This window comes from Bos javanicus, chromosome 4 (assembly GCF_032452875.1).
Source record: "Bos javanicus breed banteng chromosome 4, ARS-OSU_banteng_1.0, whole genome shotgun sequence".
In the NCBI taxonomy this organism is placed as follows: domain Eukaryota; kingdom Metazoa; phylum Chordata; class Mammalia; order Artiodactyla; family Bovidae; genus Bos; species Bos javanicus.
The window spans coordinates 58,093,009-58,119,985 of NC_083871.1; the positions used below are offsets into that span (position 1 = coordinate 58,093,009).

At 36.6% G+C, this 26,977-nt stretch overlaps 1 protein-coding gene and 1 long non-coding RNA gene across 3 annotated transcripts in view; one reads left to right on the forward strand and one right to left on the reverse strand.

Moving 5' to 3' along the window:
• IMMP2L (inner mitochondrial membrane peptidase subunit 2) overlaps positions 1-26,977 on the forward strand; it is a 963,981-nt gene that overhangs the window by 646,967 nt on the left and 290,037 nt on the right. For both annotated transcript variants that reach the window (XM_061414102.1, XM_061414107.1), the window contains exon 5: positions 13,679-13,744. In XM_061414102.1, coding sequence (XP_061270086.1) covers positions 13,679-13,744 — 66 coding nt within the window. The remainder of the gene's footprint in view (positions 1-13,678; positions 13,745-26,977) is intronic.
• LOC133246124 (uncharacterized) overlaps positions 1-26,977 on the reverse strand; it is a 44,339-nt gene that overhangs the window by 3,508 nt on the left and 13,854 nt on the right. The gene's annotated exons all lie outside the window — the stretch shown is intronic.

Sequence of the window (26,977 nt, forward strand, 5' to 3'; positions counted from 1 at the left end):
TCCCCTGGTATCCACAGGGGACTTCAGATACCAAAATTTACAGATGTTCAAGTCCCTCATATAAAAGGTATATAACTTATGCACATCCTCCTGTATTCTTTAAAACATCTCTAGATTATTTCTAATATCTAATACAATGCAAATGCCATGTAGTTGCTATACTGTATTATTTAGATACTAATGACAAGGAAACGTCTGTATATATTCAGTACAATCACAGCTACCATAGGTCTAACTACATCAGCAACAAATAACATTTTTCTTTCTTTGAATACTTACAGATTGCTTTCATTTAATGACTTGAAAGAGAAATACATAGAATAAAACAGGATATTTAAAATACAAGTATGTATATAAAATGTAATTATAAACAGAGAAAATATAAATTCACTTCTCTCTCAGATGCACACACTGTGTTGTTTTTCAGTCTCTAAGTTGTGTCCGGCTCTGTGAGACCAAATGAATCATGGCACCCCAGGCTTCCCAGTCTTTTACTATTTCCTGGAGTTTGCTCAAACTCATGTCCATTGTGTCAATGATGCCATCTAACCATCTCATTTTCTGTTGCCCCCGTCTCCTCCTGCCCTCAGTCTTTTCCACATCAGGGTCTTTTAACCCTCACTGAAACCCTGATTCTTCTCTCTTGATAACCCTCATAAGATGATGATGATGGTGATGGTGATGACAGTGGTGATTGTTTTATGATGTTACAGCGCTCATGGGGTGAGAGGATGAGATGTCTGACACTGTAGTGGTAAGTGGTGAGATATCAGGCAGAATCTTCTGGCAGAACATTAGAAGGGTCAACTGGGTTTCCCTTACAGCTGTTGAGACTTTGGCGGAGGCTCAATGATGGTAATGTCAGAGTCTATGAAGGCTGAAGGCCGGGGCTTTTCAAGCTTGAAAGTCAAGGCTTCACAATCGCAGGTCAGGTGCTTTAGTTAGAAACATTGTTATAGAAAACTGTTTCTTCATCAAATAGATCTTGCGGGGGTTCTAGGTATGCTGTTATCTGTCAGGTGACGCAGAGGCTTCATTCCATCAAAGGATCATATTGAAGTTCATATCCTTTAACACATGAAACTATTAAAAAATTGCTGCAGATTTTTCAAGTGTCCAAACTGATGGTTCTAAGTCTAAAACTGCTCTAAGTCTTCTGCATCTCTATCATCATTGTCTGTAGAGGATTTCAGTAGACCTTCAAGTTCTCTTTTGGTAAGGGTTTCTCTGTGCTTCAACATTGTCCTTGATCATGTTTGAGAAGCTTTCCCCACCAAATTCCTTGGAACATTCCTGACTTTTGCATCAGTAGTGGGGACGCCCCTGAAATCATAGACAGCCTCATTCCATCATGGCTTCCAACATGCACTCCTGTCTTGGGCTTTGGGGAATCTGTGGTCTCTGTAATTGTGAAGCTCTTCCATAAATCCACAAGTCCTTCAGAATGTGAGGCAAGTTGCCTTAGTACACTTGATGCCTTGATCTAATGGCTGCAGCATAGACATAGTATTAAGGGGGCAGGGACATTGCATCCGCATAATTGTCTGTGAAGCAGAAAGATAGGGGATGGCTGGGGACATCGCCAGTAATGAGGAGGCCCTTGAATGACAGCCTTGTCTTTTTGAGAATTTTTTTCACTCAGGAATGAGGCTCTGGTGGGACTATTCCAAGAACAAGATGGCCATCACCCATGCCTCCTTGTCGTATTGCTAGAACACAGGCAGACGATTTTTGGTTTTCATAACATTTCATCACAAATGAAGCCTTGCTCTGGAAGATAGTCTTTCTCTTGCACAAGTTTCTCAAGGTTTTCTGGGAACACTAATGCTGCCTTGGCATCAGCCAATGCTAATTCTCCTGTGATCTTTATGTAGCTCACCAGTCATCGTTTACCAGCCTTCCACTCCTTCCTCTCGCACTCCTCAGCTCCCTCACAGTGATCCCTCACAGAGCACAGCAGCGCTTCTGCAAATGAGGTGCTTTTCACACAAAAGTTTGCCATCAGCCAGGATATGCTCCTGTGACGTCTCCTCTAGCCCCACACTTAATGCTTTCTCAGTCTTGGCAAGAATTTAACACCAACTGGAGACACTGGTGTTGCCACTGTAGGAACAGCACTAACACTTCCACAAACTGTAGCTTCTTTCTGCTTCATTGGGCAAATGCTTGATTCCTTCTTGCCTACCTTTCCACCCACTTTGGCAAGCAGCATGCCATGTTTTCAAAAGATCTCAGACTTTCATTTTCTCTTCTAAAGAGAGCACTTTATGCTCTCTCTTAACCTTTGAGGGATGCTGTGACCACTTAATTGCTTTTTAAGAGCCGTTTTCTTCATAGAAACAAAGAGTATATATAGCATAAGCAGCCCATGTACAAGATGCGAGGTGAACAATGTTCATACAACTAGGCACTGAACAGAGACTGAGCATCTGTGGGAAGGCAGGAGGCTATAGCAGCCTTCATATTACACCATGCAGTGGATTTAGCATAGTGTTCAATGCATGGCAAATTCCAGTTTTGCCTTCTGGAACTTTCTGGAATTTTTTTCCCCCAAATATTTTCAATCTGTGGTTGCTTGAATTCATGGATGCAGAACTCAGGGATGCAGAGAACTTACTGTATTAATTTTGCATTTCAGTTGGTCTGCTTTTTCCGTGTCATATTGACACATATGGATATGGGTCGGTATGGAAAATACCAGTAGCTTTCACTTTCATGTTTTGTGGTGTCTATATTCCCCTTCAAACCTACCACGCATATGTGGTACTATTTCCTTACTTGTTTAAAGCTTAAAGCATAAGCCCAGTTAGCTTAATCACAATGTTAGGGTTATGATACTAGGTAGATAGCTTTAACTCATTTGGAGATCAGTTAGTTTTGTTTTATTCTATGGCCTTAAGTGGCACTGTACTAAAAAGTCATACTCAATGAGATAGTATGGCTAGAAGGGCAAAACCTGTCTTGACTATAGCAAAAGACCACACAGATACTCCTGAGTGCATATTCTACTTTAGGGACAGAGTGGTAGTATTTCTATGTGAACATCTGCACTTTGAAAATCTATACTGAAAGAAGAGTCAATATTTATATTGATGTTAGCTATTCATCGCCTCCACTTCCACAGATATGTCAACTTGAAGCATATTCAATGTGTGGAAACCCAAATTTATAACAAAATAAATAAGGGGATGTATTTTTCAGCCCAGAAGTTTCTTTATAGTTCAGAGGAGTTTCTTTAAATAGTATGATTCCATATTGTATGGTAGAATACACACACATACACACATATGTGTATTACATATGTGCTATGTATTTTATGTATATACTATATATATTCATTTACATACAATTCTAGACGGTGAAGTATATTTGCAGTTCTGTTCACCACCTGAAGACGCAGTGTTTTATGTTTTGAAATGCCTGAATTAATAAACATTGGTAGAAATTAACTCATTATGATTACACTGTATTTCTTAGAGTTTTCACAATTAAGGACATTTGTTTTTTTCAGAATCAAAACAGTCAGTTACAAAACTATTTCAGCTTTTTCAATTACAGAAGTTAGTCATAATACACATTTAATTGATTTTACATAATCAAGGCTGATTTACTATTAAGAACAGTTGTCACTATTTGCTTATTAAATGTCTTCTAATTGTAGTAAGTGACAGCCGGACAACTTTTAAATATAACCAAGAAAATGTTTATCAATAACAACAGTTTAATTGTTTAAAGTTCACGCTTTTGTTGTTTCATAAGTACTTTTAGAATGTATTTACTTGTGTAAGAAATTGTTAGTCATAAATCTGAAACATAAACTTCTTGTTCCTGCTGCTACCTTCTTGGATCATTTGAACTCTGACTGAAATCTCTGGGGGTCTCTCAGTTCGGCTCAGTCCTGTCCAACTTTGCGACCCCATGGGCTGCAGCACACCAGGCTTCCCTGTCCATCACCAACTCCTGGAGATTGCTCAAACTCATGTCCATTGAGTCGGTGATGCCATCCAGCCATCTCATCCTCTGTCGTCCCCTTCTCCTGTCTTCAATCTTTCCCAGCGTCAGGGTCTTTTCCAATGAGTCAGTTCTTCTCATCAGGTGGCCAAAGTATTGGAGTTTCAGCTTCAGCATCAGTGCTTCCAATGAATATTCAGGACTGATTTCCTTTAGAATGGACTGGTTGGATCTCCTTGCAGTCCAAGGGACTCTCAAGAGTCTTCTCCAACACCATAGTTCAAAAGAATCAACTCTTTGGTGCTCAGCTTTCTTTATGGTCCAACTCTCACATCCATACATGACCACTGGAAAAACCATAGTTTTGACTAGATGGACCTGTGTCAGCAAGGTGATGTCTCTGTTTTTTATTATGCTGTCTAGGTTGGTCATAGCTTGTCTTCCAAGGAGCAAGTGTCTTTTGATTTCATGGCTGCAGTCAACATCTGCAGTGATTTTGGAGCCCAAGAAAATAAAGTTTGTCACTGTTTTCATTGTTTCCCCATCTATTTGCCATGAAGTGATGGGACCAGATGCCATGATCTTAGTGTTTTGAATGTTGAGTTTTAAGCCAGCTTTTTCACTCTCCTCTTTCACTTTCATCAAGAGGCTTTTCAGTTCCTTTTTGCTTTCTGCCATAAGGATGGTGTCATCTGCATATCTGAGGTTATTAATATTTCTCCCTGCAATCTTTCTTTTTCTCCCTGCAATCTTGATCCCAGTTTGTGCTTCATCCAGCCCAGCATTTTGCATGATGTACTTGCATTTAAGTTAAATAAACAGGGTTACGATATACAGCCTAGATGTACTCCTTTCCTAATTTGGAACCAGTTCACTGTTCCATGTCTGGTTCTAACTGTTGCTTCTTGACCTGCATACAGATTTTATCAGGAGTCTCTGAAGGAGTCTATTCCGACTGCTCAGGAGCCTGTTTTGGGTGGGGTTTACTTGGAGAGAATAAGCCATTTCTTCCATTCCCACCCAGGAAACAAGCATGCCCAGGAGCACTGGCCTTAGTGCTCTGAAATTCTACTCACTTCTCACCAGGTTTTTCTATATATAGAACAACCCTCTGCACCTTCCTGATGATCCTTTCCCAGGTTTTCCCTTTTCCTTAAGACAGATTTCCTATGCAAGACCATATGGTATTATAGCAGACAAATTTGAAGCATTTACCTGGGTTCTTGCCACCTCTTCTTTACTTCACTTTTCTAATAATGAGGCCCTTGGATTGGAGCATTTTAAGAAGTATCTGGACAAGAGTAATTATTAGGGATTGCATTTATACATACACACACACACACACTTTGTGAAACTCTATCTGTAGTCATAGGCTTCACACTTGTGAAGATTTCAAGAATAAACCCAAAGAGCAATAAAAAGATCTTGATAGTTTCTTTTGTTTAAATATTAAAGACTTACATAATACAAAGAGAAGTCTGCAAGCAGCAAAAATGTAGCTGAAATGCTGACCTAAGTAAAAACTTTTAGAGTACTAATTAATAAAATTGCATTGAATTTAGAAAACGAATCATTATAAAAGGGGCTGAATGCACAAAGTTCACGCTACTACTGATAGTGAAGCAAGCATACAGAATCCAACATGGAAATTATTCATTTTTATCAGATAATACCCATTTAATTTAAAACTGACCTGTGACTTTCCAATATGAATACAATTATATTTAGTTTCGTGTTTCTTTAGTTAATTGTGTAATAAAATGTGACCAAACCTTTAAAATGCCATTCTTACCCTCTAATGCAACTGACTGAAATCAGTGGAGCATTTATGAAATAAATAAATCAATCCATGTAACTCTTAAAAATAGAGGATCCTAATGATTTTCTTGTGCTCAGTTAACTGACCTTTAGAAATTTATTTTAGAAAGAGATGGCACTAAGATTTACTGAGAACCTAATTCATGTTAGGGCTTCCCTGATGGCTCAGATGGTAAAGCGTCTGCCTGCAATGCGGGAGACCCCGGAGACCCGGGTTCAATCCCTGGGTTGGGAAGATCCCCTGGAAAAGGAAATGGCAACCCACTCCCCCACACCAGTACTCTTGCCTGGAAAATTCCATGCACTGAGGAGCCTGGTAGGCTACAGTCCATGGGGTCGCAAAGAGTCACACACGACTGAGTGACTTGAATTTCTTTCTTTTCATTTTAATTCATGTTAGACTCTCTGATGGAGATTTCATACATATTTTCTCAGTTGTGATATGATGATAGAGGTAGAAGAAATTGTCAGGATTTCTAGAGGTTCCCAAACTCACATGTCCTCAGACCCTTAAACCCACATGAAACAAACTGTTGGCACTGTGGCAAATCCTCAAGATCTGCTTCTCAGATCCAGTGGACTCCCTTTCATGCCAGAATGTGGGTTTTAGGGTGCTAGATCTTTGTATTTGTCTAAGAGGAACAAGAAATGTGAGATCTCTTGTTTGCTTGGCCAGCTCCAGATTTAAAAGTACAGAAATAAATGATGTATGGACCAAACAAAAGATGTCTACAAGCTAGGTTTGATTGTCTGGCTTCTGGTTTGATCTGGCCTTATCTCTTTGAATATGAGACCCACATTGGTTATGTAGCTTGCCTACAGTCAGCTGCTGTCTGTGCCAGAGGTAGACCATGACCATGATCATGGACTCCATTTCTACTGCCCGCCAGTCCATGCTTTTGTATGACACAAAAGCAGAAGTTCTTAGGCCATGGAAAATGAGTGAGATTGAATATTGCCAGGAAAAGACTAGGTACACTCATAGGCCTTTTCTAGCTGTAACCTATGAAAATCATGTCAAACTCCGGCAACATTTTCTAAAATTACAAAAATAGAGATGATGTAGAGGGGAACCGTTTTGGACGTTTGTTTTGTTCGTTAATCAAAACACCTTTCCCTTTTGGTGCCATTGTTCAGAAGAGTTGTTCAAAAGGTCCTGATACCGCAGGTCCAAAGGAAAACAGCTAATTGAGAAAATGCCGCCTCTTGAAACGAGTATAGCGGTGGAAACAGAAGGGATAGCAAGGATTAAGTATCATATCGCATCAGAGCTTAAAGACCTATGCTTAATGATAAAAATTGCTCTTGTCGGAGCACTTGAAAAGTGTGAGGGAGCTGAGAGAACAGAAATGTTCAAGTCTGATGGGGCACAAAATCGAATTACTGAAGTGAATGCAAAACGAGAAATTTTCACAGCATGCAGGGAAAAAAAAAAAAAACAGAAAAAGGAATCAAGAGAAGAAGGAAGACCTCGATGACCTGTCCAGGTGATAAAATCTACGCATGATAGGAATACCTGAAACAGAGGACAAAGCAAATGAAGCTCAAATTGTAATTAAGGAACTAACTGAAGAAAAATGTTCAGAGTTAACAAACTAGATCTACAAGTAGAAAAGGCTCACAGGGTGCCATTGGAAGGATAAAGAAAAAAAGTCCACAAGTATCCCAGAGAAGACAAGCCACTTATAAAAGGATGAAAGTTAGCCTGACCTCAAAATTTTCCCTTGCAACTGTAAATGCCAGAAAACAATATCTACAGTTTTTGCTCAGAGGCTCGGTCTTATCTTGCTCTTTACGACCCCATGGACTGTCAGGCTCCTCTGACCGTGGGATTCTCCCAGCAGGAATAGTGGAGTGGGGTGCCATTTTCTCCTCCAGAGGATCTTCCCCACCCAAAGATGGAACAGTTGTCTCTTTTGCCTCATTCATTGGTGGCAGGTGGATTCTTTACCATGTGGGAAGCCCATCTATGGTTTTAAGGGAAAATAGTTTTGAACCAGTTAGATGTCCTGACAAGTTATTTCTGTACCAAGGCAATGGGAAGCATTCACAGATATGCAGAGGCTGAGAAAGTATATCTTTTAAGTACTGCCATTGAAAACTTTGTTAAGTGATGTACTGCATCCAACAAAAAACATGGATTAAAATAAGAGTAAGGAGGCAACGGTATAAAAGAATTGGTGGTAAGGTTTAGTTAAACGGCCTTAAGGTTACAGTGTTATATAGAATTATAAAACTAAATGCAAACATAAATATGTAAACTGGGTCTAAAATTTCAGCTTATGTCTTTATAAGCTTAAAAGGCATGCTAAATGTTCAATATGTAAAACAAAAAAAATACTGCTTTATTTTTAGCATGTAAAGATATGCATGTTCTTAAGTTAAACATGTAAAATAAAAGGACTTTGTCACTGTGGACAGAACCTGTAGAATAAAGGCATATCAAATGTTAACCTAACAAAATGGGAAAACCAGTAGTACAGTTTTATTTCCTCTAGTTTTAATTATAGGAGTGGGAAAGTAGCAAATTTGTCTGTAATGCTAATACTAGTAGTGTACAAGGAAACTGTAAATTATTGATTGGGGTGGTAGTGGATTGAAACCTTATTTAAAGTACATCTTGCCTGTGGAAAATCAGTACCTACAGCTTTATGTAGTAGATCACTGTAGGTAAATTTGACAATAAATGCTGCAAATAGAGAGGACATATTCAAATTGTAGGGGCAGTGGTGAAAGACAGCAAGGAAGCATTAAAATTGGCATAAAATAGATTGATACAGGTACTGCTGAGTTACCACACTCAAACTGGTTAAATATTCCTATTTTAAAAGATTGAAATTGGGTCAAAAATCGATCTATAATCCTGGATACCCACATTAGTAGAAAACCGTAAAAGAGTTTAAAGATAATGAAAACAATGAGTCATAAGGGAGCAATATTTTTATTAGACAACTCAAGCTATAACATATTTATAAAATATACTGTACAGTTAAGATGCTTTATGTGGTAGATAACATGGCATTCATTGTAAAATAAATGTTCAATATCTTCCTAAAAAAATAAAATAAAAAAATAAAATTACAAAAATAAAAGATGTTATCATTTGCTATGATTTTTTTTAATGTAACTTTTTATTGTTGTGTGGACTTTTAATTCTCATTTTGATGATTAAAACAGCAATACTTTTTATCATTATGATGATGTAAAGTTAGATAATTTAATGCATGGCCATCTGGAGAAGGAAATGGCAACCCACTCCAGTATTCTTGCCTAGGAAATCCCGACAGAGAAGCCTGGTAGGCTGCAGTCCATGGGGTCGCAAAGAGTCAAGACATGACTTAGCAGTGAAACAATAACACATTCTTTTAGACAGTTAAAAAAAAAAAGCCTATGAAATATAAGCCATCCCCAGGATATTCGTTTTTAGTTTTTATCTCATTAATGAAGAGTTAAAATTCAGATCTTTCTGTGGCATATGCCATGGTAACTTCTAATCCTGAAGTTAATTCTAAAATAATCTGGGGCAATCTTGATGCTTTTAAATATGAAAATCTACACAACCCACCCAGAAAGGTATAAGAATTTTACTATTAACGGGAGAAGGCTGAGCATGCTTAGAGATCTGACATCAGGATGAGCCCTGGGTTTGGGAATAGAGAGGGTAGGTACACTTGCTAATCTCCCTATTCTCGAGAACACACGGGGGCTCTCCTGAGTATTCCGGAGTACCTTCCCAGTGTTCCAAACAGGGTTCAAATTACAACCTTTTGGAAACATGAAAAACATGAAATCAGCGACAGAGATTATGAGACCGAAGACATGGCTCTGTTGGCTTGTCACAGGGTAAAAATGACAACACTTCTCTTAAGATAGGTAATGAAGCTCAAGAATGTTAAGTGTCACAGAAATCTTATTATGACTATGCTAACCCTTTACCTTTTCCCTTTACCATTCTCATTAGAGATAAATTCTGCCACATCAAACTGATCTACTGAGACCTACATGGTAGAGAGACCATTCTAGGCATCTTGTCCAAACCTCTGGAGAAACTTGCCTAATTAAATCTTCAGCATAGAGCAGAATGCTTAAAATCCAGGCTCCAGAAAGAAATACTATAAACTGTGTTTATTATGAAAATATTAAATTTCAAATTTAAATGCAAATTTTATTGGTCAGTACACATCATGCCCCTAAAGTAAGGCGTAAGCCTTCACTTGTTATCCTTCACACTTCTAGAAGATAGGCAAGTGGCCAAGAAAATGCAGACAAAAGGAAGTTCACAATGTAAATCTGTAATAACTCTCATAACATGTCTACTTACATCCCTGTAATGCATTCAGCAGCCTAATGATTAAAATATAGATATTGAGCAGTAATGGGATTAATGTTCATAATATGATTAGATTCATGAGACTAATATAACATTAAAATTTATAGATATGTTTGAAGTGGTAATTTATAAAATTTTAATTATATAGGTAGCTTACTTTGTATATTCTGTTTTGCCTCATGATCTTAATATATAGATTATTTTAAAATATAAAATACTTTGCACATATCTCAGAAACTTAAAATTTGTCAGCATAAGTAGTGTTTTATGCTGTTAAAGGTTGCTTTTTGTATTAACATTGCATCAATATTAGATGGGGGACTTGGAATTAGTTCAGTTCTCACCCCTGTCTTAGAGCATTTCTTCTCAGGTAGTGTCATGTGATACAAACATTTGTCCTCTTCTAATGGATTTTCCAGTACTCTGAACCAAAAATCTGGATATGTGTTTTATCACACACAGAACTATGCTTGCCACTTTGGTTTTATACCCTTCCTAAATTTTCCCAGTACAGTTGCATGCACATTTTCTTTTTTATAATTACTGATGCAAAGTCATGGTACACATACATTTTTCTTTTTTTTTCTTTTTTTAAATTTTTTTTAAATTTTATTTTATTTTTAAACTTTACATAATTGTATTAGTTTTGCCAAATATCAAAATGAATCCATCACAGGTATACATGTGCTCGCATGTTTAATCTATATATTCTGTTGATATTTACACATCATTAAAAATTCTTTTGTAACATCTTTAATGTTTGAATGATATTTTATTATATGATGAACTATAACAATCTTGTTGATTTTTTTCTCTTTAAAAATAGACAGAATCCATGTAGCTAAAATTTTGTATATATACACAACTATTTCATAAGAATAAATTTCTAAAAGTGTGATATGTTAAAGAGAGTATAAAATCTTGACATGTTTACAGAAAGGTATGTTACATGATCATATACTTTAGGACATGTACCCGTGTCCCTAAACACTCAATAACAAATTGCATTAATGGTATTATTACTATTCCTTTGTTGAAAAAAACAGGAAAACAGTGTCCTGTTGTTTTAATGTACAATTCTTTAATGATCACTGAGGCTGAAAATTTTTTTATACATTTCTGGTTAAACAGAGAGACATGGGGGCAAATTTTCCTAAATGTCAATAAGTAACTTTGCACAGAAAATATGAATTCCATCATCTTGAATGGGCCAGATCCCTCACTCTAGCTATACATGAATGACATTAAATTTGTAGATTTACTCCATTTCATGAAGGGGACAGATCACTCAAAAACTCTGATCAAATTTCCATTTTAAAATAAAGAATGTTAATAATCAATCTAGTGAAAAGTTGTGTCAGTAAGTATGACATCTAAGCCACAAGTGGTTCAGATGATTTTCTTTTCTCTGCAATATATCGTGTGAAATAGACACCTTATTAAAGCTGCATGTTTCCCTTAATGAGGTATTAAATTCTGAATGTATTTAATCTTTTTAGTATTTTTGCATTTAGCTTCCTTTTTAAAGGTAATTCAATTCAAAATGTGACTTGAATTGGAATTATTTTTTTATCTATCGCTGATTTTCAAATCCATATTAAATGATCATTTATGTGATGTGTGAGATATTTTTTGAAATAGGTCTTTTAAGATCAAAAGAATTAAAATGTTACTGCCAGGAAATTGGACATATTAAGATTGCGATAACCATTGCTCTATAACAAAGTGCCCCAACCTCCCGCGGCTGAAAACACTCATTAGCTCATACATTTTCTAGGAATCAGGAAGCCAGAAGCATCTTCAGAGGGTGGTGTGGCTCAGGGTCTCTCATGAGGGTGCGGTGAAGCTGTTGGCTACAGCTGTACTTTCTGAAGACTTGACTGAGGCTAAAGGATCTACTTTTAAAAAAAATGTATTTGATATACAATATTGTGTTCGTTTCTGGAGTATTACATAGTGATTCAACATTTACATACATTGGGAAATGATCACAATAAGTCTAGTAACCATCTGTCCCCATACAAAAGTATGATGATATTATTGACCATATTCCTTGTGCTATATATTAGATCCTGGTGGTTTATATATTTTGATACTGGCAATCTGTACCCCTATATCCCCTTCATCTATTTCAACCAATCTGTCGCCACGCCTGTCTCTCCCTACAACCACTCTTTTATTCTCTGTATCTATGAGTCTGTTGAAGGATTTGCTTCTAAGCTCACTCACAGGAAGGTTGCTGAGGACAGACATGGCTTCTCCCAGAGTGAGGGATCCCAGAGACAAAGTGAGCAGGGAGGAGGAAAGAGAAGGGGAGGGGAGTATTTATTAAATAGTATTACCTTGTAACATTTACCATAGCTATTAATCATAGGTTAAAATAAATGATGTCCACATTAAGCATATCAGAATGTATCAGTTTCCTTTAACTGTTAATAGCCTTACCTTAGCACTCTATATTACATAATCTTTACATGGCTAAACCTAAGTGTACTTTCAAATAATTTCCTCCTTTTGTGCCTTAGCTTTCCTAAAACTCAGACCCCGGATTCTCCCTCCATCTGCCTCTCCCTCCAGGAGTGTCCGATATTATATCAAAAAGATGGTAGTTTCTTGGAGGAAGGAAAACCCAGAGCTTACAGGAACCTCAAACACTGTCCCCTCTGCGTTTTGATAGAATAATGCTAGTATCAATGACAAGATTCCAGCAAAGCTGGGCTCTGCCCCTCCACAACTACTCCTTTAGCACAAGAAACAGAGCAGCTTTAACTAAGAAATGTGGCAAGGAACCAAGGGGTTAAGAATAGCCCCAAACTTCAAGTCCTTGAGGAAGTGATATCCTCTCTCCTGGGTGGGCTTGGTCCAAGTGCTTTGTTAGAAATAAACCAACATGGAAAAAACAACAAAAAAGACTCCAAATTCTTTGTTTTTTCAAAATAATTCAGCTTCAGTGTTTTCTTTTTAAAATCAAACTCCTTTGTTTATTTTAAATAAAATGAAACAAGTATGTTATTTAAGAAATGCCTCATTACTTTCTTATGTAATTAGTTGCTTTATATACATTGCCTCATTTAATTTAATAGTAGTATCTTAATTTGTAATTCTCCCAAGATCCTCTTTGCACAACCCTGTATCCATTTTAAAGATAAGGAAATCCACATCTGAAGAAGAAAATTAGCCCATCAAAATGAAAACTTCAAAAAGGGACTCAAAGCTGAAGCTTAATTTTATGACTCAGGTTTATTTTTTTAGAGTAGAATATATTAGTGTTGGAAGTATTTAAAAAGTTAAGATGATGTTTACATAAATAGAATATTAGATCATCCTTAAGACAGACTAAAACTAAAAGTATAAATACTACCATTTGGAGGTAATATCTGAAATGATTTGTTTCATGACTCCTCTTTCCTTCAGGTACTTTGATAATTCCTTCTCACTGAAGACTTAAGTAGGACTGATGTCATGTCATGGTTGCAAAGGGTCCTGTAATGACTTTAATATAGCTTATTTTCTTGTAATATTTATTTCCATTTTCTCAAAACAACAGACATAACTGATTATATAACTTTATTTTTCTAGGTCCCCTAAAAACCCAGAACAGAAGATCATTAAGAGAGTGATTGCTCTTGAAGGAGATATTGTAAAGTAAGTACTTAAGCTATGGTTTTTGAGTTCAGGTTATAAATGTCTAGATTTTTGTTGAGTTTTAAATCACATTACATGGAATGTATATCTCAGTCTAGAGAGGTGTATTTGATGGCTTCAAAGCTTTGGAGACTTTCTAAATGAACTACTACCTCTTTAGTGAGTATCATCAATCATTTGATAGGATATGGAGAAGGAAATGGCAACCCACTCCAGTGTTCTTGCCTGGAGAATCCCAGGGACGGGGGAGCCTGGTGGGCTGCCGTCTATAGGGTCGCACAGAGTCGGACACGACTGAAGTGACTTAGCAGTATCAGCAACAGGTCCATAAGCTGACTGATGGTACTCTTATCCTTTACTGGGAGACACATTTGAAATAGATATTAATTAAGGTGAAATTAACCACATTTTGTCAAATGACCATTAAATAACTGAATTTCATATATTTAAATTAGCATCATTTTTCAGATTATTATATTAAGTTTCAATTTAGAAAAATTCAATAATACTTTATTATTTTAGAAGCAAATACAGAAACAAAAGGGGAGGTTTTATTGTAAAAAGGATGGAGAAAGATGTAAATGAATGTGAAACGGAAACTTCTGAATCAGTAACAAAAACAGTAGCTTTAGAAAATAACATTGGGACTTCACTGGCAATCCAAAGGTTAAGAGTCCATGCTTCTATACAGAGGGCACAGGTTTGACCCTGGTCAGGGAACTAAGATCCCATAGAACACTTGGCCAAAATAAAAGAAAATAACATTGTAACAATCAGCTGTTTTGACAATATGTAATAATGTTTTATTTATTCTGCTTGCTGATAAATCTAGAATAATGCTTGAGATTCAACAAGTAAATACTGATGTAGTGTGCAATGTCTCATGTTGATTGCTTACTTTATTATATGTTACAGCCAAGTCTATACAATGTGGGATTCACTATGCTTTGAAACTATATTTAGAAAGTTTTTTGATCCTGTTTTCCCAAAAAGCTTGATCCTAGACTATTTGATTAATGACAGTACAGTTTAAGCAATCTCATTAAAATGATCTAGAGTAAAATCTCGACCAGCAGTTCTCAAATGATGACCCAAAGGGCACCGGGAGTTTCCAAGACCCTTTGTGAGGGTCTCTAAGATGAAAACTACTTTCCCGATAATACTAAGATATTATTTGCTTTTTCACTGTCATTTCTCTTGAATGTACAGTGGAGTTTTCCAGAGGTTATATAATGTATGATATTGCAGCAGACTGAAGGCAGAAGTAGAAACAGAAAGGGCTATCTTCTATTAAGCCAGATACTAAACAGATTGGTAAACATGTTTGGAAAAAAAAAAGCCTCCCTTCTCACTATTTTTTCTCTTGTTTTGAAAAACAGTTGTGCTTTCCATTCAACTTGTTCTTTTTGTTAACATACAGGCTTATTATTGTTATTTTATATTGAATAACTAACGTATCTAAAAATTCTCCACTATAATTTCTAATGTGATAAATATTGACAGCTAGTATCCACGTAAACAAAGGTTCTTCCAGGCCTCAGTTATCAGTAGAGCTATTGGGGTATGATGTGCTTGGTCTCTCTTCATGAGTATTTGCTTGGTCTTTTTTCCTTCCAAAATCCTTGTTGTTCAGTCACCCAGTCATATCCTTATTGAAGTATATTTTATATGCTGTGCAATTCACCCACTTTATAAATATATTGTGCAGTGATTTTTAACGTAAATCTATACAGTTGTGCAACCCTCACCACCATCTAGATTTGAAGCTTCCTATTACCTTCAAACACTCCCTTCCCAGATTTGTCCTAAACTCTGGTTCCCACAAATCCCCGCTGCTAATGCCACACAACCATGGATCTGCTTTTTATGGGTTAGCCTTTTCTAGAAATTTTACTTACATTTTAATATATGTTGTCCTTTGTCTCTGGTTACTTTCACTTAGCACAGCATTTTTTTTTTTTTTTGGTTTCTCCATTTGTGCATCTGTAGTTTATTCCTTCATATTATTGATTACGTTTGATTACATGAACATACAACTCTATGAGTATATGCAAATCAGTGAGTTCCACTTTTTAAATGGGTAGATTATATGAATTACACCTCAATAAAGCTATTTTTAAAACAAAACAAAAAATTGATCAACAAAGCAGGGAAACTTTCATCTATGTAAAGTAATCTAACAGGATTAGGAATGGCAAGGGGCTCATTTTATAGTGTAATTCAAGGAGAACACAACTTTAATTCTGATGTAATATTATTGGTCACTAGATAACTAGTCCACAATGTGAGATTGCAAAGCTTGGTTGGACATTAAAAAACAAACGAGCAAAAGAAAAAAAAAAAAAAAAAAACCCCAAAAATGTGCAATCAAAAGCCCTACAACAGACCTTTCTGAAAAAAAGGCAGGATTGTTACTTTCCTCAGTAAATATAAATATTCTGTTCACAGAGGAGAGGCGGAGCTGAAATGGCAACCCACTCCAGTGTTCTTGCCTGGAGAATCCCAGGGACAGGGGAGCCTGGTGGGCTGCTGTCTATGGGGTCGCACAGAGTCGGACACAACTGAAGCGACTTAGCAGTAGCAGCAGCAGTAGGTTTACAGCTTCTTTCCCCATGGCTGCCACCCACATGGTGAACCTCTAGCTTGTTCCATTCTGCAAACTGATGCTTGAGACATACGTCCCTTTCTGCCCTCTTCGCTATTCTTCTATCATGCAGGAATGAATGATATAAAAGCATGAAAGTAACAAGGCTCAAGACTTTTCTGCTCTGTAGCCTCTAAAAACTGCTTAATACTTGATTAAAAGAGAACTAGTTCTGTATTTGGTGTTTTAAAAGAAAAATTTAACTTTTATTCATCTGAAACTTCCATATCCTAGATATCCTAGCCTTCTTGTACTTTTAATTAGTAATTGAATATATTCCTATAATCATTTTCTAACAATGTTGAAAAACATCAAGGGATAGTTAGGGAATGAAATACTGTTTATTACTGTGCTTACTCCCTTTCTCTGTTATGCATTTTGAAGTGTATGAGAACATATAAAAAGTTAATATGCTATCTGTCTACCACTCATAGCATATTAAAAATTTTATATATTCTCATATGCTTAAAATGGTAACAAAGAAAAGTATTCTTGCCTGGAAAATTCCATGGGCAGAGGGGCTAGTGAGTTACAGTCCATGGGGTCACAAAGAGTCGGACATGACTGAGCATGCATGTATACACGCTACCACTGGAAATCATTTGTCATTAGTGTCCTAACTTGTAGTAGGCAAGGTGCTTCTGTCTGTGCTGCTGCTGCTGCTGCTGCTGCTGCTGCTAAGTCACTTCAGTCGTGTCCAACTCTGTGCGACCCCATAGATGGCAGCCCACCAGGCTCCCCTGTCCCTGGGATTCTCCAGGCAAGAAAGAATACTGGAACGGGTTGCCATTTCCTTCTCCAATGCCTGAAAGTGAAAAGTGAAAGTGAAGTCGCTCAGTCGTGTCCAGCTCTAAGCGACCCCATGGACTATAGCCTACCACACTTCTCTATCCATGGGATTCTCCAAGCAAGAATACTGGAATAGGTTGCCATTTCCAGACCTAGAATTTCCACTCTTACTTTAACCCTGGGTAATACCAGATTATCTAGTAGGCAAGCTAAGCACTAATGTAGGTTTCCAGAAAAAAAAAATTTTTTTTAGAAAAAAAGAAGTATTATTTCACTAAATGACCAAAGGGGGAAAAAATAATACTTATCAGGACTTGGCTATACTTACTGTGCATTCTATGCTATTTTTATTTTGAATTACACATAATTAGAGGCTATAAAGGGAACCATCATCTTTTCAAAGGTTAAGCCCTTGAAAAGCTTGATCAAGTCCTCAATTTAATGTTCTGTTAGTTAAACTCCTTCAGATTACAGTTAAGTTAAATGTTAGTCACTCAGTCGTGTCCATCTCTTTGCGACCCCATGGACTGTGGCATGCCAGACCCCTCTCTCCATGGAATTCTCCAGGCAAGAATACTGGAGTGGGTAGCTATTCCCCTCTCCAGGGAATCTTCCCAACCCAGAAATGGAACCCAGCTCTCCTTCACTGCAGGCAGATCCTTTACCATCTGAATCAATAGGGAAGCCCAAAAGTGTTAGTTTCTTAAAGTGAGTTGTGTCTAAAGGTGGGTTGTGTCTCACTTTTTGAGATCCCACAGACTGCAGTCCACCAGGCTCCTCTGTCCATGGAATTTTCCAGACAAGAGTACTGGAGTGCATTGCTGTTCCCTTCTCCAGGGATCAAACCTGAGTAGAATCCAGTTTAAAGAGCACTCGTTTGAAAGTTACCTGGTGGAGGCAGGGTGACAGAGCCCAGGAGCAGCACTTCTGGTTTCTGTACACCTGTGCCCTGTCTGCTGGCACAGCACGCCTGCTGCCTTGTCTATGTTCCCACTGGTATTGCTCCATTGTCAACTTCTGACTTCCCTGGGTGTGGGCCATGCTTAAACCACCTGAGAGAAGTCTGAGTTTGCCCCTTTGATCTAGAATTCATCCTCCCTACAGGCCACTGGTCAACTAATTGGTCAGCTGCCTTTGGAGTAGGTGCCCTTGCCTGGTTTAGTCAGCTGTGTCTAGGCAGGTAATTTACCTGGTTCTCATGCTGCAGTTATGAGGAACCTCTTGGAATGAGCTTGTATAGCAGATGCCCTGAAGCCTCCCACATTCTGGCAGTGAGATTAGGAGTCACTTTCCTTGGCATTGCCCTTCACAATCTCATTTTTGATTAGACTATACCTGCTCTCCATGGTATTTGCTCTGACCATACTCTCTAGGGAAGATTTTTTTGTTTTGTTTTTATTGCAGAAGTAACACAAGTTTGGAAAATGTAAAGTACTGTCATGAACATCCTTGCACACATGCCTTCATACGCTTGTGTGTTTATTCTCGTGGAATAGATACCTATAAGTGGGAAAAGTCAACAAATGCTTTGCGGTTGCTGCTGTTGTTACTTTTAGTTTTAATATATACAGCCAAATCATTTACACTCTTACCAACACTGCATGAAATACCCTTTCAGAAGAAATTGACTTAAATATCATGTCCAGAAACCAAAACACTGCGTCATAAAATCTGAAAATAGTTCTAGATGATCAAGTTACATTTAACATAAGTGGTTCACTGACAGTATAGTCCTTACAACTGTTCATGGAATGAACACTAGTGTAGACACTAGAGAGACGTAGTTGAGCAAAGGAGACAGTCTCTTCCTTCATGGAGCTTTACATTCTAGTGGATGGAAGCTAATAATAAACAGACAAATATATCGCATAATACAGTATCACAAGTTAGAAGTGCTATGGAAAAAAATACAGTAGGAAACGAAGTATAGAGTGATGGTGGGAGTCTGGTTGCTAGTTTAGGTAGAGTGTTTACTGTAAAACTCTCTCAGGAAAAGGGATTTGAGCAGATATCTAAATTAAGGGAGAAGAGGAGGAAGAGAGCCATTTTCGTGTCTGGGGAAGGACAGTTCAGACTAAAGGAATAAATAACAAATGCACGTCTGAGATGGATGCGTGTTAGATGAGTTTACAAGATGTCAGCATGTTGAATTTTCATGCAGGAAGAAAATAGATGTAGGAGATTAGATTTTAGAGACTTGCAGAACCTTGTGGGTCATAGTAAGGACTTTGGATTTTATTCTAGGAGCATGGCAAGCCAGTGGAGAGCTTTGAGCCATGGAGCGGTATGATGTGATTGGTGTTTTTAGAGGATCACTCTGCCTGCTGTGAGGAGAATAGGCTAAAGGGAGGCAGTCTGACCCAAATAACCGGTCAAAGTACTTTTCTCTTGAGAAAATCACATCTAGCTTCTTCTAACAGTAGTTAGGTAACCTTATTTATGACATGAATGATGACTACTTTGATTTGTTATTTCAGAGTGATTCATAGAAGTAGTCACATTATCTGTAATCACTGTCATTATGATTATATTGACAAATGATAAGTAGAGTTGAAGTATTTGTTCGAAAAATTCAGACAACTGTTGCTAAGACTGTAAAAGAGGAGACTTTCAGGGGTCCAAATGTTCTATCTTGATGTTAACATTGATTAAAATCACAAAGCAATTGCTTGATTCTCTGGATAGCTTAGTTAGGAATGTTAGCTTTTGTGATAAAGTTAACCCAAATGAGGATGCTTATCTATAACATTAACAGTCAAAAGCTAATGAAAGTAATATCAATACTCATTAGCTCCACCAAAATATTTTTCATAGTTATTTGTTTTTCTCTTATTAATTTGTTATGACTCACAGAGAAGCCCTGTTTTAGAAAAGCATAAAATGAGTACAAAGTACTAAATTACGTCAAGTCAATAGGAATCCACCACAATTGACAGTTCTAAAGCATCAGTATTTTTTATTGGGACATTAATTTCTGTTTTACAGATGTTGTCAGCCCGGTCAGAAATGAAATCTAGCATTCTTGGTCCTTGTCCTTGGTCAAATACACTTTACAGACATTTGGAATCTGGGCTTCCGTGTGGTCTGCAACCTCAATGAACTCAATGAATAGTCTTTGTAGCCCCTAGTGAAGAGGGAAATCAAATACTTTATCACCTAAGCTGGGACACTTTTTAGAGCAAAAGGGGATGATGTTAATTATTTCATTGGAGTAATCAGCATAAACAGTACTGCCCAAATTGCAACAAGTCGTCACCCTACCAGAAAATATAATCTACTTTCTAATTCATGTCACAGAAATGGATTCTATTTAGTCTGTAGCCTTCCTTGTTCAGAAGAGTTCCAAGAAGTGTTCATATAAAACAATCACTTTGTGGCCCCAGGGATGTATTAGATCTGTTGGGATCAATGGTGTTGTGTTCACAGCAGTGTTTTTCCTGTTGTGAAGTATAGCGTAAGACTTGATCTCACAAGTATTGATACTGCAGTGTAGTCTGAGGTAGACAATTGTGAGACTTCTCTCACTGTAAAATATTTAAATAATAATTCCCCTTCAAGTCTGGAGACTTTTACTTTGTAAAATGTCAAAACACCCTAATGTATTAAAAATAACTTTCTGGTATTAGCAAAAAAAAAAAAAATCCATTGAATCACTGGAATTTAAACATTGTAAAGCTTGTTGATCTTAAATGTGCTATTGAAGATAGGAAAATCAATATTAACCTATCACAGATGGTTGGAACATATTATATTCCAGCAAATGATGAAGCTTTATATGAAGAAAAAGAGAACTAAATTGAATTTTCCCCAGTAAAGTTAAAAATGATGTTTGTTTAATAACTTCTTTTTATGGTTGGTGTAATATTCTGAATAATAGGAACCTAATGTGTCTATTGGGCTTCCCTGGTGGCTCAGACAGTAAAGAATCCACCTGCAATGCAGGAGACCTGGATTTGGTCCCTGGGCCAGGAAGATCCCCTGGAGAAGGAAATGGCAACACACTCCAGTATTCCTACTTGGGAAATCCCATGGCCAGAGGAAGCCTGGCGGGCTACAGTCCATGGGGTCACAAAGAGTCAGACACAACTGAGTGACTAAGCACAAATGCATATGATGTGTCTATATGGCTCTCTTTGAAGACCATACATTAGTTTATGGCATTTTTGGTAGATTAGGAATTCATGTCCTAAAAGGAAGGATAGAATGAAAAAGGAACTTGTAAAGAAGCCTGTGTCCAGAACCCTGATAAAGATTGGTGAAGGCATTGTTTTCTATGAGTATGGAAAACAACAGTTTATTTTATAATTTTCAAATGGGAATGAGATAGATGGTTGCTGCTGAGGACAGCAGCATGTTTACACACTGGGCCCTAGCTGTTGGGAAATTGAACAGAAAGTTTTCAGAAAGCTCTAAGGCCCTTTAGCTTGGTTTAATTTGAACACTAACTTTTCCAAAGCAAAATAGCATGGCACATCTATGCTTAGTACTTAGAGTCTAACCAGTGCTGTTAGTTAATAGCTAAGAGTTTGAATAATGAAAATATGTGTTTCAAAGACTGCCCAAGAGTTCAGTTACCACTAAATTAGAGGTATTTGTGAAAAATCATCAGCTTCCCTCCAATGTGAACCTGGGAAGTTATTAATATATTCTGGACATTTTTACCTTCTTCTTGCTAGAGAATTTTAAGTCTTCTTTATTCAAGAATTAGGGATTGATAGGTAACTCATACCGTTTTGGAAATATTTATTTCTTTTATATAGTTGTAGATGATTATTTGTCACACTACTGCTATATCTGTGAATAAAAATGGAATTGCTAATAAAAACTCTATGCCTTAGCAATAGGTATTTCTTTCTAAACATCAGAGAGATAGTTACCTTAAGTTTCTATGTAGAAATGTTGACCTTGTTTTTTTTTTTTTAAAGTTCAGATTACTTCTGTGATCAATTTAGAATTGTAGGGAGATTTATATTATTATTTGTTGTTGTTCAGTTGCTAAGTATTATTATGGTATTACTAACATACCATAATAATATTATTTTTGTGGTATTCTCTCCACTCCCCATCAGAGATTCTCTGGTTTCATTTTCTATCTTAGAAAATGTCCTGTCTCTTGAATAGGAATCTTCTTTAGACATGAAACTGTTCCATATTTGTTCATTCATGCATAGTCATTCATTTATTCATCTTCTGTGGTGTAGAGGTTATGAATACAGACTCTGAATTCAGTCTTCCTTGATTCATATCCCAGCTTTACCTCTTAATGTTTTACTTTGCCAAATTACTTAATTCTCTAAACTTAATTCTTTCGTCTGTCTTTAAAATAGAAATTATAATAATACATACTCCATAGAGTTTTCTTAAGGATTATATTCAGTAGTGAATATAATGTGGTTAGCACAATGCTTGGCACATAAGTATGTGTTCAGTAAATATCGGATATCATTAGTAGGTATCATGATTTAATCATTTATTGAGTGCATGGGTATTTACAGTGTTCTAGACACTGCAGGATTCTGAGGTTATAAAAAGTCATAGGTAGTCTTTGCCTTCTAAACTTATAGTTTGGTCTGAAAACAACAAAATCAGCAAAAAGACAAAACAATGTAATAAAAGAATTGCCACCAGGGAGATGTGGCAAGGCCCCTGGAATATTGGAGGGAAGGCATGTGGTTGACCTGAGGAGCTGGGCTGTGTTAGAGACAACTTTTAGGTTGAAGATTAAGATGAACAGGACATTTCCAGCCTCTTCCTTAATTGTGAAAGTAATACAGGGTTAGTACAAAAAATTCAAACAATACTGGGCATATAAAGTAAAAAGAAAAGGCCCCTTTTTGCTTATTAGCCTTACAGAGGTTTGTCTGGTATATATCTTTCTAATCTGTGTTACACAGTAGGAGAATGAAATAATTTGAAAAATATTTATCTTATAGCAGAAGTTTCTCCCTAAATACTCCATAAAGAAAAATATATACTTGAGATAGCTCTGTAAGTATATGTTTCCTAATGTGTATATACTAAGGTACATTTATGTTCTACTAGTATACTCATATGTCTACACTGTGTAGGTATTTGTAAACATGGCAATTCCAGAATTGCTTATTTAATAAGGCCTAAGTAATAAGTAATAGTCCCAGGAGTAATGTACAGTAGCTGTGATTTATGATCTAGAGAAAACCATTTATAGAAAATTAAAGGCAAGAACATGAAAATAAATATTAACTAATATTCTAATTATTTAATACTCTTCAAATTAAACTCACCATATCTAAAAGGAAATATTAGCACCATCATGTCCTCTCCAGGAAGTCCATGGACTGAAATAACTGCGGTATTTCAGGTAGGAAACCCATTGGCTTAGCTTGTGGTAAGTTGTTTCAGTCGTGTCTGGCTCTTTGCAACTCTATGGACTGTAGCCCTCCAGGCTCTTCTGTCCATGGGATTCTCTAGGCAAGAATCCTGGAGAGGGTTACCATGCCCTCCTCCAGGGGATCGAACCCAAGTCTCTTACCTCTCCTGCACTGGCAGCAGATTCTTTACCACTAGTGCCACCTGGGAAGCTCCAGGAAGCCTAGCAGGATGCTGTGATGTGGCTCCATCCTAGTCCACATCTCCTTGCTTCTCTCTCGAAGACAGTAGTCAGTTTCTAACTATGCTTTGCACTAAGCTCCTGTTCTCTCTACTTGAGCTGGCTTTGGGACTTTGCTCCTCATTTCTGCCATTAGCCTCATCCAGTTACCCAGTACAGGTAGGTTATGTGAAGTGCTCTTCTGAAATCTGATTCTTCCTAACAGGAAGTGTATCACATTTAAAGCTGGCTGGAGTTATCAGTGATCAGTGTATTAGCCTTCTTTGCTGCTAGCTTAATTACATTTCTTAGGAGTATTACTTTCTGAAGTTGTGGACTCCCAGTTAAAATAGAGAGAAATGCTAACTTTTGTACACTTCTTTGAACGAAATATTGATTTTTTTTTTTCCTTTGCTCACAATAATATAAGTCTGTCAAATATTTTGAAAAGACATATAAGTATAATTATCTCAGTAGGAAACTAAAAAGATTGTCTTAAAATACCTTTTTAACTAAGCTTAAGAAGCATGCCAGGAAGATTCAAGAATATTTCGACCTGGATAATTACTTAATAATTATGGAATGGGTAGCTCTTCTATTTTTGTGAGATTTCAGCTAACCTTGTTTAAACTTAACTTTGACCATGGTTTCTCTTTTAAAATGTTTGCAGGAAGAATTTCATGTAGGAAGCAGATGTGTTTGATATGTTGATTTAATTAGTTGTGGATGCTCTAAAGTTTTTATTAATTTTTTTCATCTCAAAGTGTCTTTAAAATGCCTAAAAACCATAGAGGTCGCATGATAAAGTGGAAAGAATGTTACACTCGAACTAAAATGATAAGAGATCCAATGGCAGCTCTGTTTTCTTCCAAGCTGTGTAACCTTGGGAAAGTTATTGACTTCTCTGAGTTTTGGTTTTTCAAAAAAACCTATTTCCAGGGTTATTGTGAAGACCAAATGAGGTAAATTAGTGTATGTACTAATCCTCTCTTATGAGTTTTAACATGCTATCAAAATGTAATGTGATTTAACTTTCTACATGAAATAATAGATATAATTTGATTAGCGCAGAGCTAAACCAATGCTTAGAAGAATGTCTTGCCCATTTTAGATTTATTGTTTTTTTTATCTTTGTTGAAATAATTTGATTGTGCTGCTAGACTAAGATATAGCACCATATTTTGTGAATCCAAGAGTTGGAAGAAAAATCACTTTTAAAACTTTCCATTCACGTACTCCCAGGTTGGCTATACGACTGAAAGACTTCATCTTATACCTTATCTTTAGGATCTTGACCTGCTTTTTTTTTTGTACACTGTTACCTGTTGGCAAGATATTTCATAATTTTGATATTTGTTTCTTATTGTACTATAGTAGGTATCAGTATACTTTCTCTGTCAAAGGCCCATAATAGTTTTGGCTTTGCAAGCCACACTGTCTCTGTCAAAAGTACTCAACACTGATATTGTACCAAGAAAACAACTCTCAATGATCCACAAAATGAATGCTGTAATAAAAATCTATTCACAAACACAGATGTTGGCCTAGATTTGGCCCATAGGTCATAGTTCGCCAATCCTTGGTCTGTGTTGCCTACTTTTATTCTCATAACTTGGAAATCAATAAAAATTACAAAACTTACTTCTAGTCTTGGCCAATACTTTAAATAGAAGAGAAGAATTAGCCTAAAATCCATGGGTTCTTTGGTTATATGTTAGTTGAATCAAAGGACAGTAGGAGAGAAAATACTGAGCTGCTCTTCCGAGATCTTTGCTGAATTGCTAGAAGTCGCATGAGTGCACCTGGACAATGAAGATATTTGTCTTGATCTGGATGGGGAAAAGTTATTATCCTATAAGAACCCTGCAAACCATCTTTACTGGGGAGCAGTCACAATGCTCATAAAAGAGTAGTATAAATTGTATTGCCCAAATAGTTTCTTTTAATACAAAAGGAACAGCCCTGCACTTGGAAAAATTCAGTATCCAAATATTACCCTCATCCTATTTTTGTCTCCTCTTAGAAGCCCAGCATAGAAGTCCAGCTATCTTTTGGCTTTTATGTATTTATTTTTTTAAATTTTATTTTATTTTTAAACTTTACAATATTGTATTAGTTTTGCCAAATATCGAAATGAATCCGCCACAGGTGTACCTGAGGCTTTTATTTTAGCTCAATCTGCCTACGCTGGATTAAACTGAGAGTCCAGAGAGGAAGGAGCTGATATAACCTAGAGGTTCTGTTCCTTTAAGTAATTTTATTCCTCAATTTATTTCGCTGTGTAATGAAAATATTCAAATGTTATCTAAGTCATTATGATAGGCACTTATGTATACAATAGCATCTTAGGTACAAGCAGTAATTATTCCCATACTTAAAATGTCGATTTTGAAATTAAAGTCTACACAGTTTTATACAACTTGAAAATATTTGTTAACATAAATATTAATTGTAAATTGCTTGTTATAAAAGGAATCTTCTGTTTTTTTTTTTTTCCCTCCTGGAAAGTGATCCTACATAAGAATCTGAATGGTTCAGGCTAGCAGAACTAATAAGATTTTGAAATTGATCATCCTTGTTATGATTCAAATGAGAATCAGAGTAAAAATAATTAAAAATTTCTTCATTATTAAGGGACTGACAATTGTTATTTTCTTTCAGAAGAGGAAATTGTATGATGAAAGTTTTAGGTTTGGTTTATGATGAATAGCAAGTCATTAACTTCAGGCTTCCACAACTGGTCACCTGGGAACCCAAGAGATTTTCTACTTTGTTTATTACAGAAATAAATTCTACACCCTGACTATTGTGTGATTCCTGATTTTAATATGCAGCCTGGAGCAGGCAGTGATAAACAGTGAGTCTCACACTGCTGAACCTCCAGGTGTATTGATAATTCCAAGGAACATTTCTGGAGTCCAAATTTCAATTTTACATACATCAAAAAGTAAATGACTATTTAATCTTTTACTCTAACATGAAGAGGAGCAAGTAATACATACTGGGATGGAGTTTAGTAGGATGGAAAGCCAAACTGAAAGATTTTCTATTTGAGATGAAACCATAATAAGCAGTAAGGTTTACAAAAGCATGGAATAAGATAATAGAAGTGGGAGCAAATGAGCGGATTAGAATTTGGTATATATACGGGAAACTAAGGTGACCTTTAATGGATTTCTGGGAAATCTTTGGGGGATTATGTAAATCAAGCCTGAATTCTAAATCTAATACA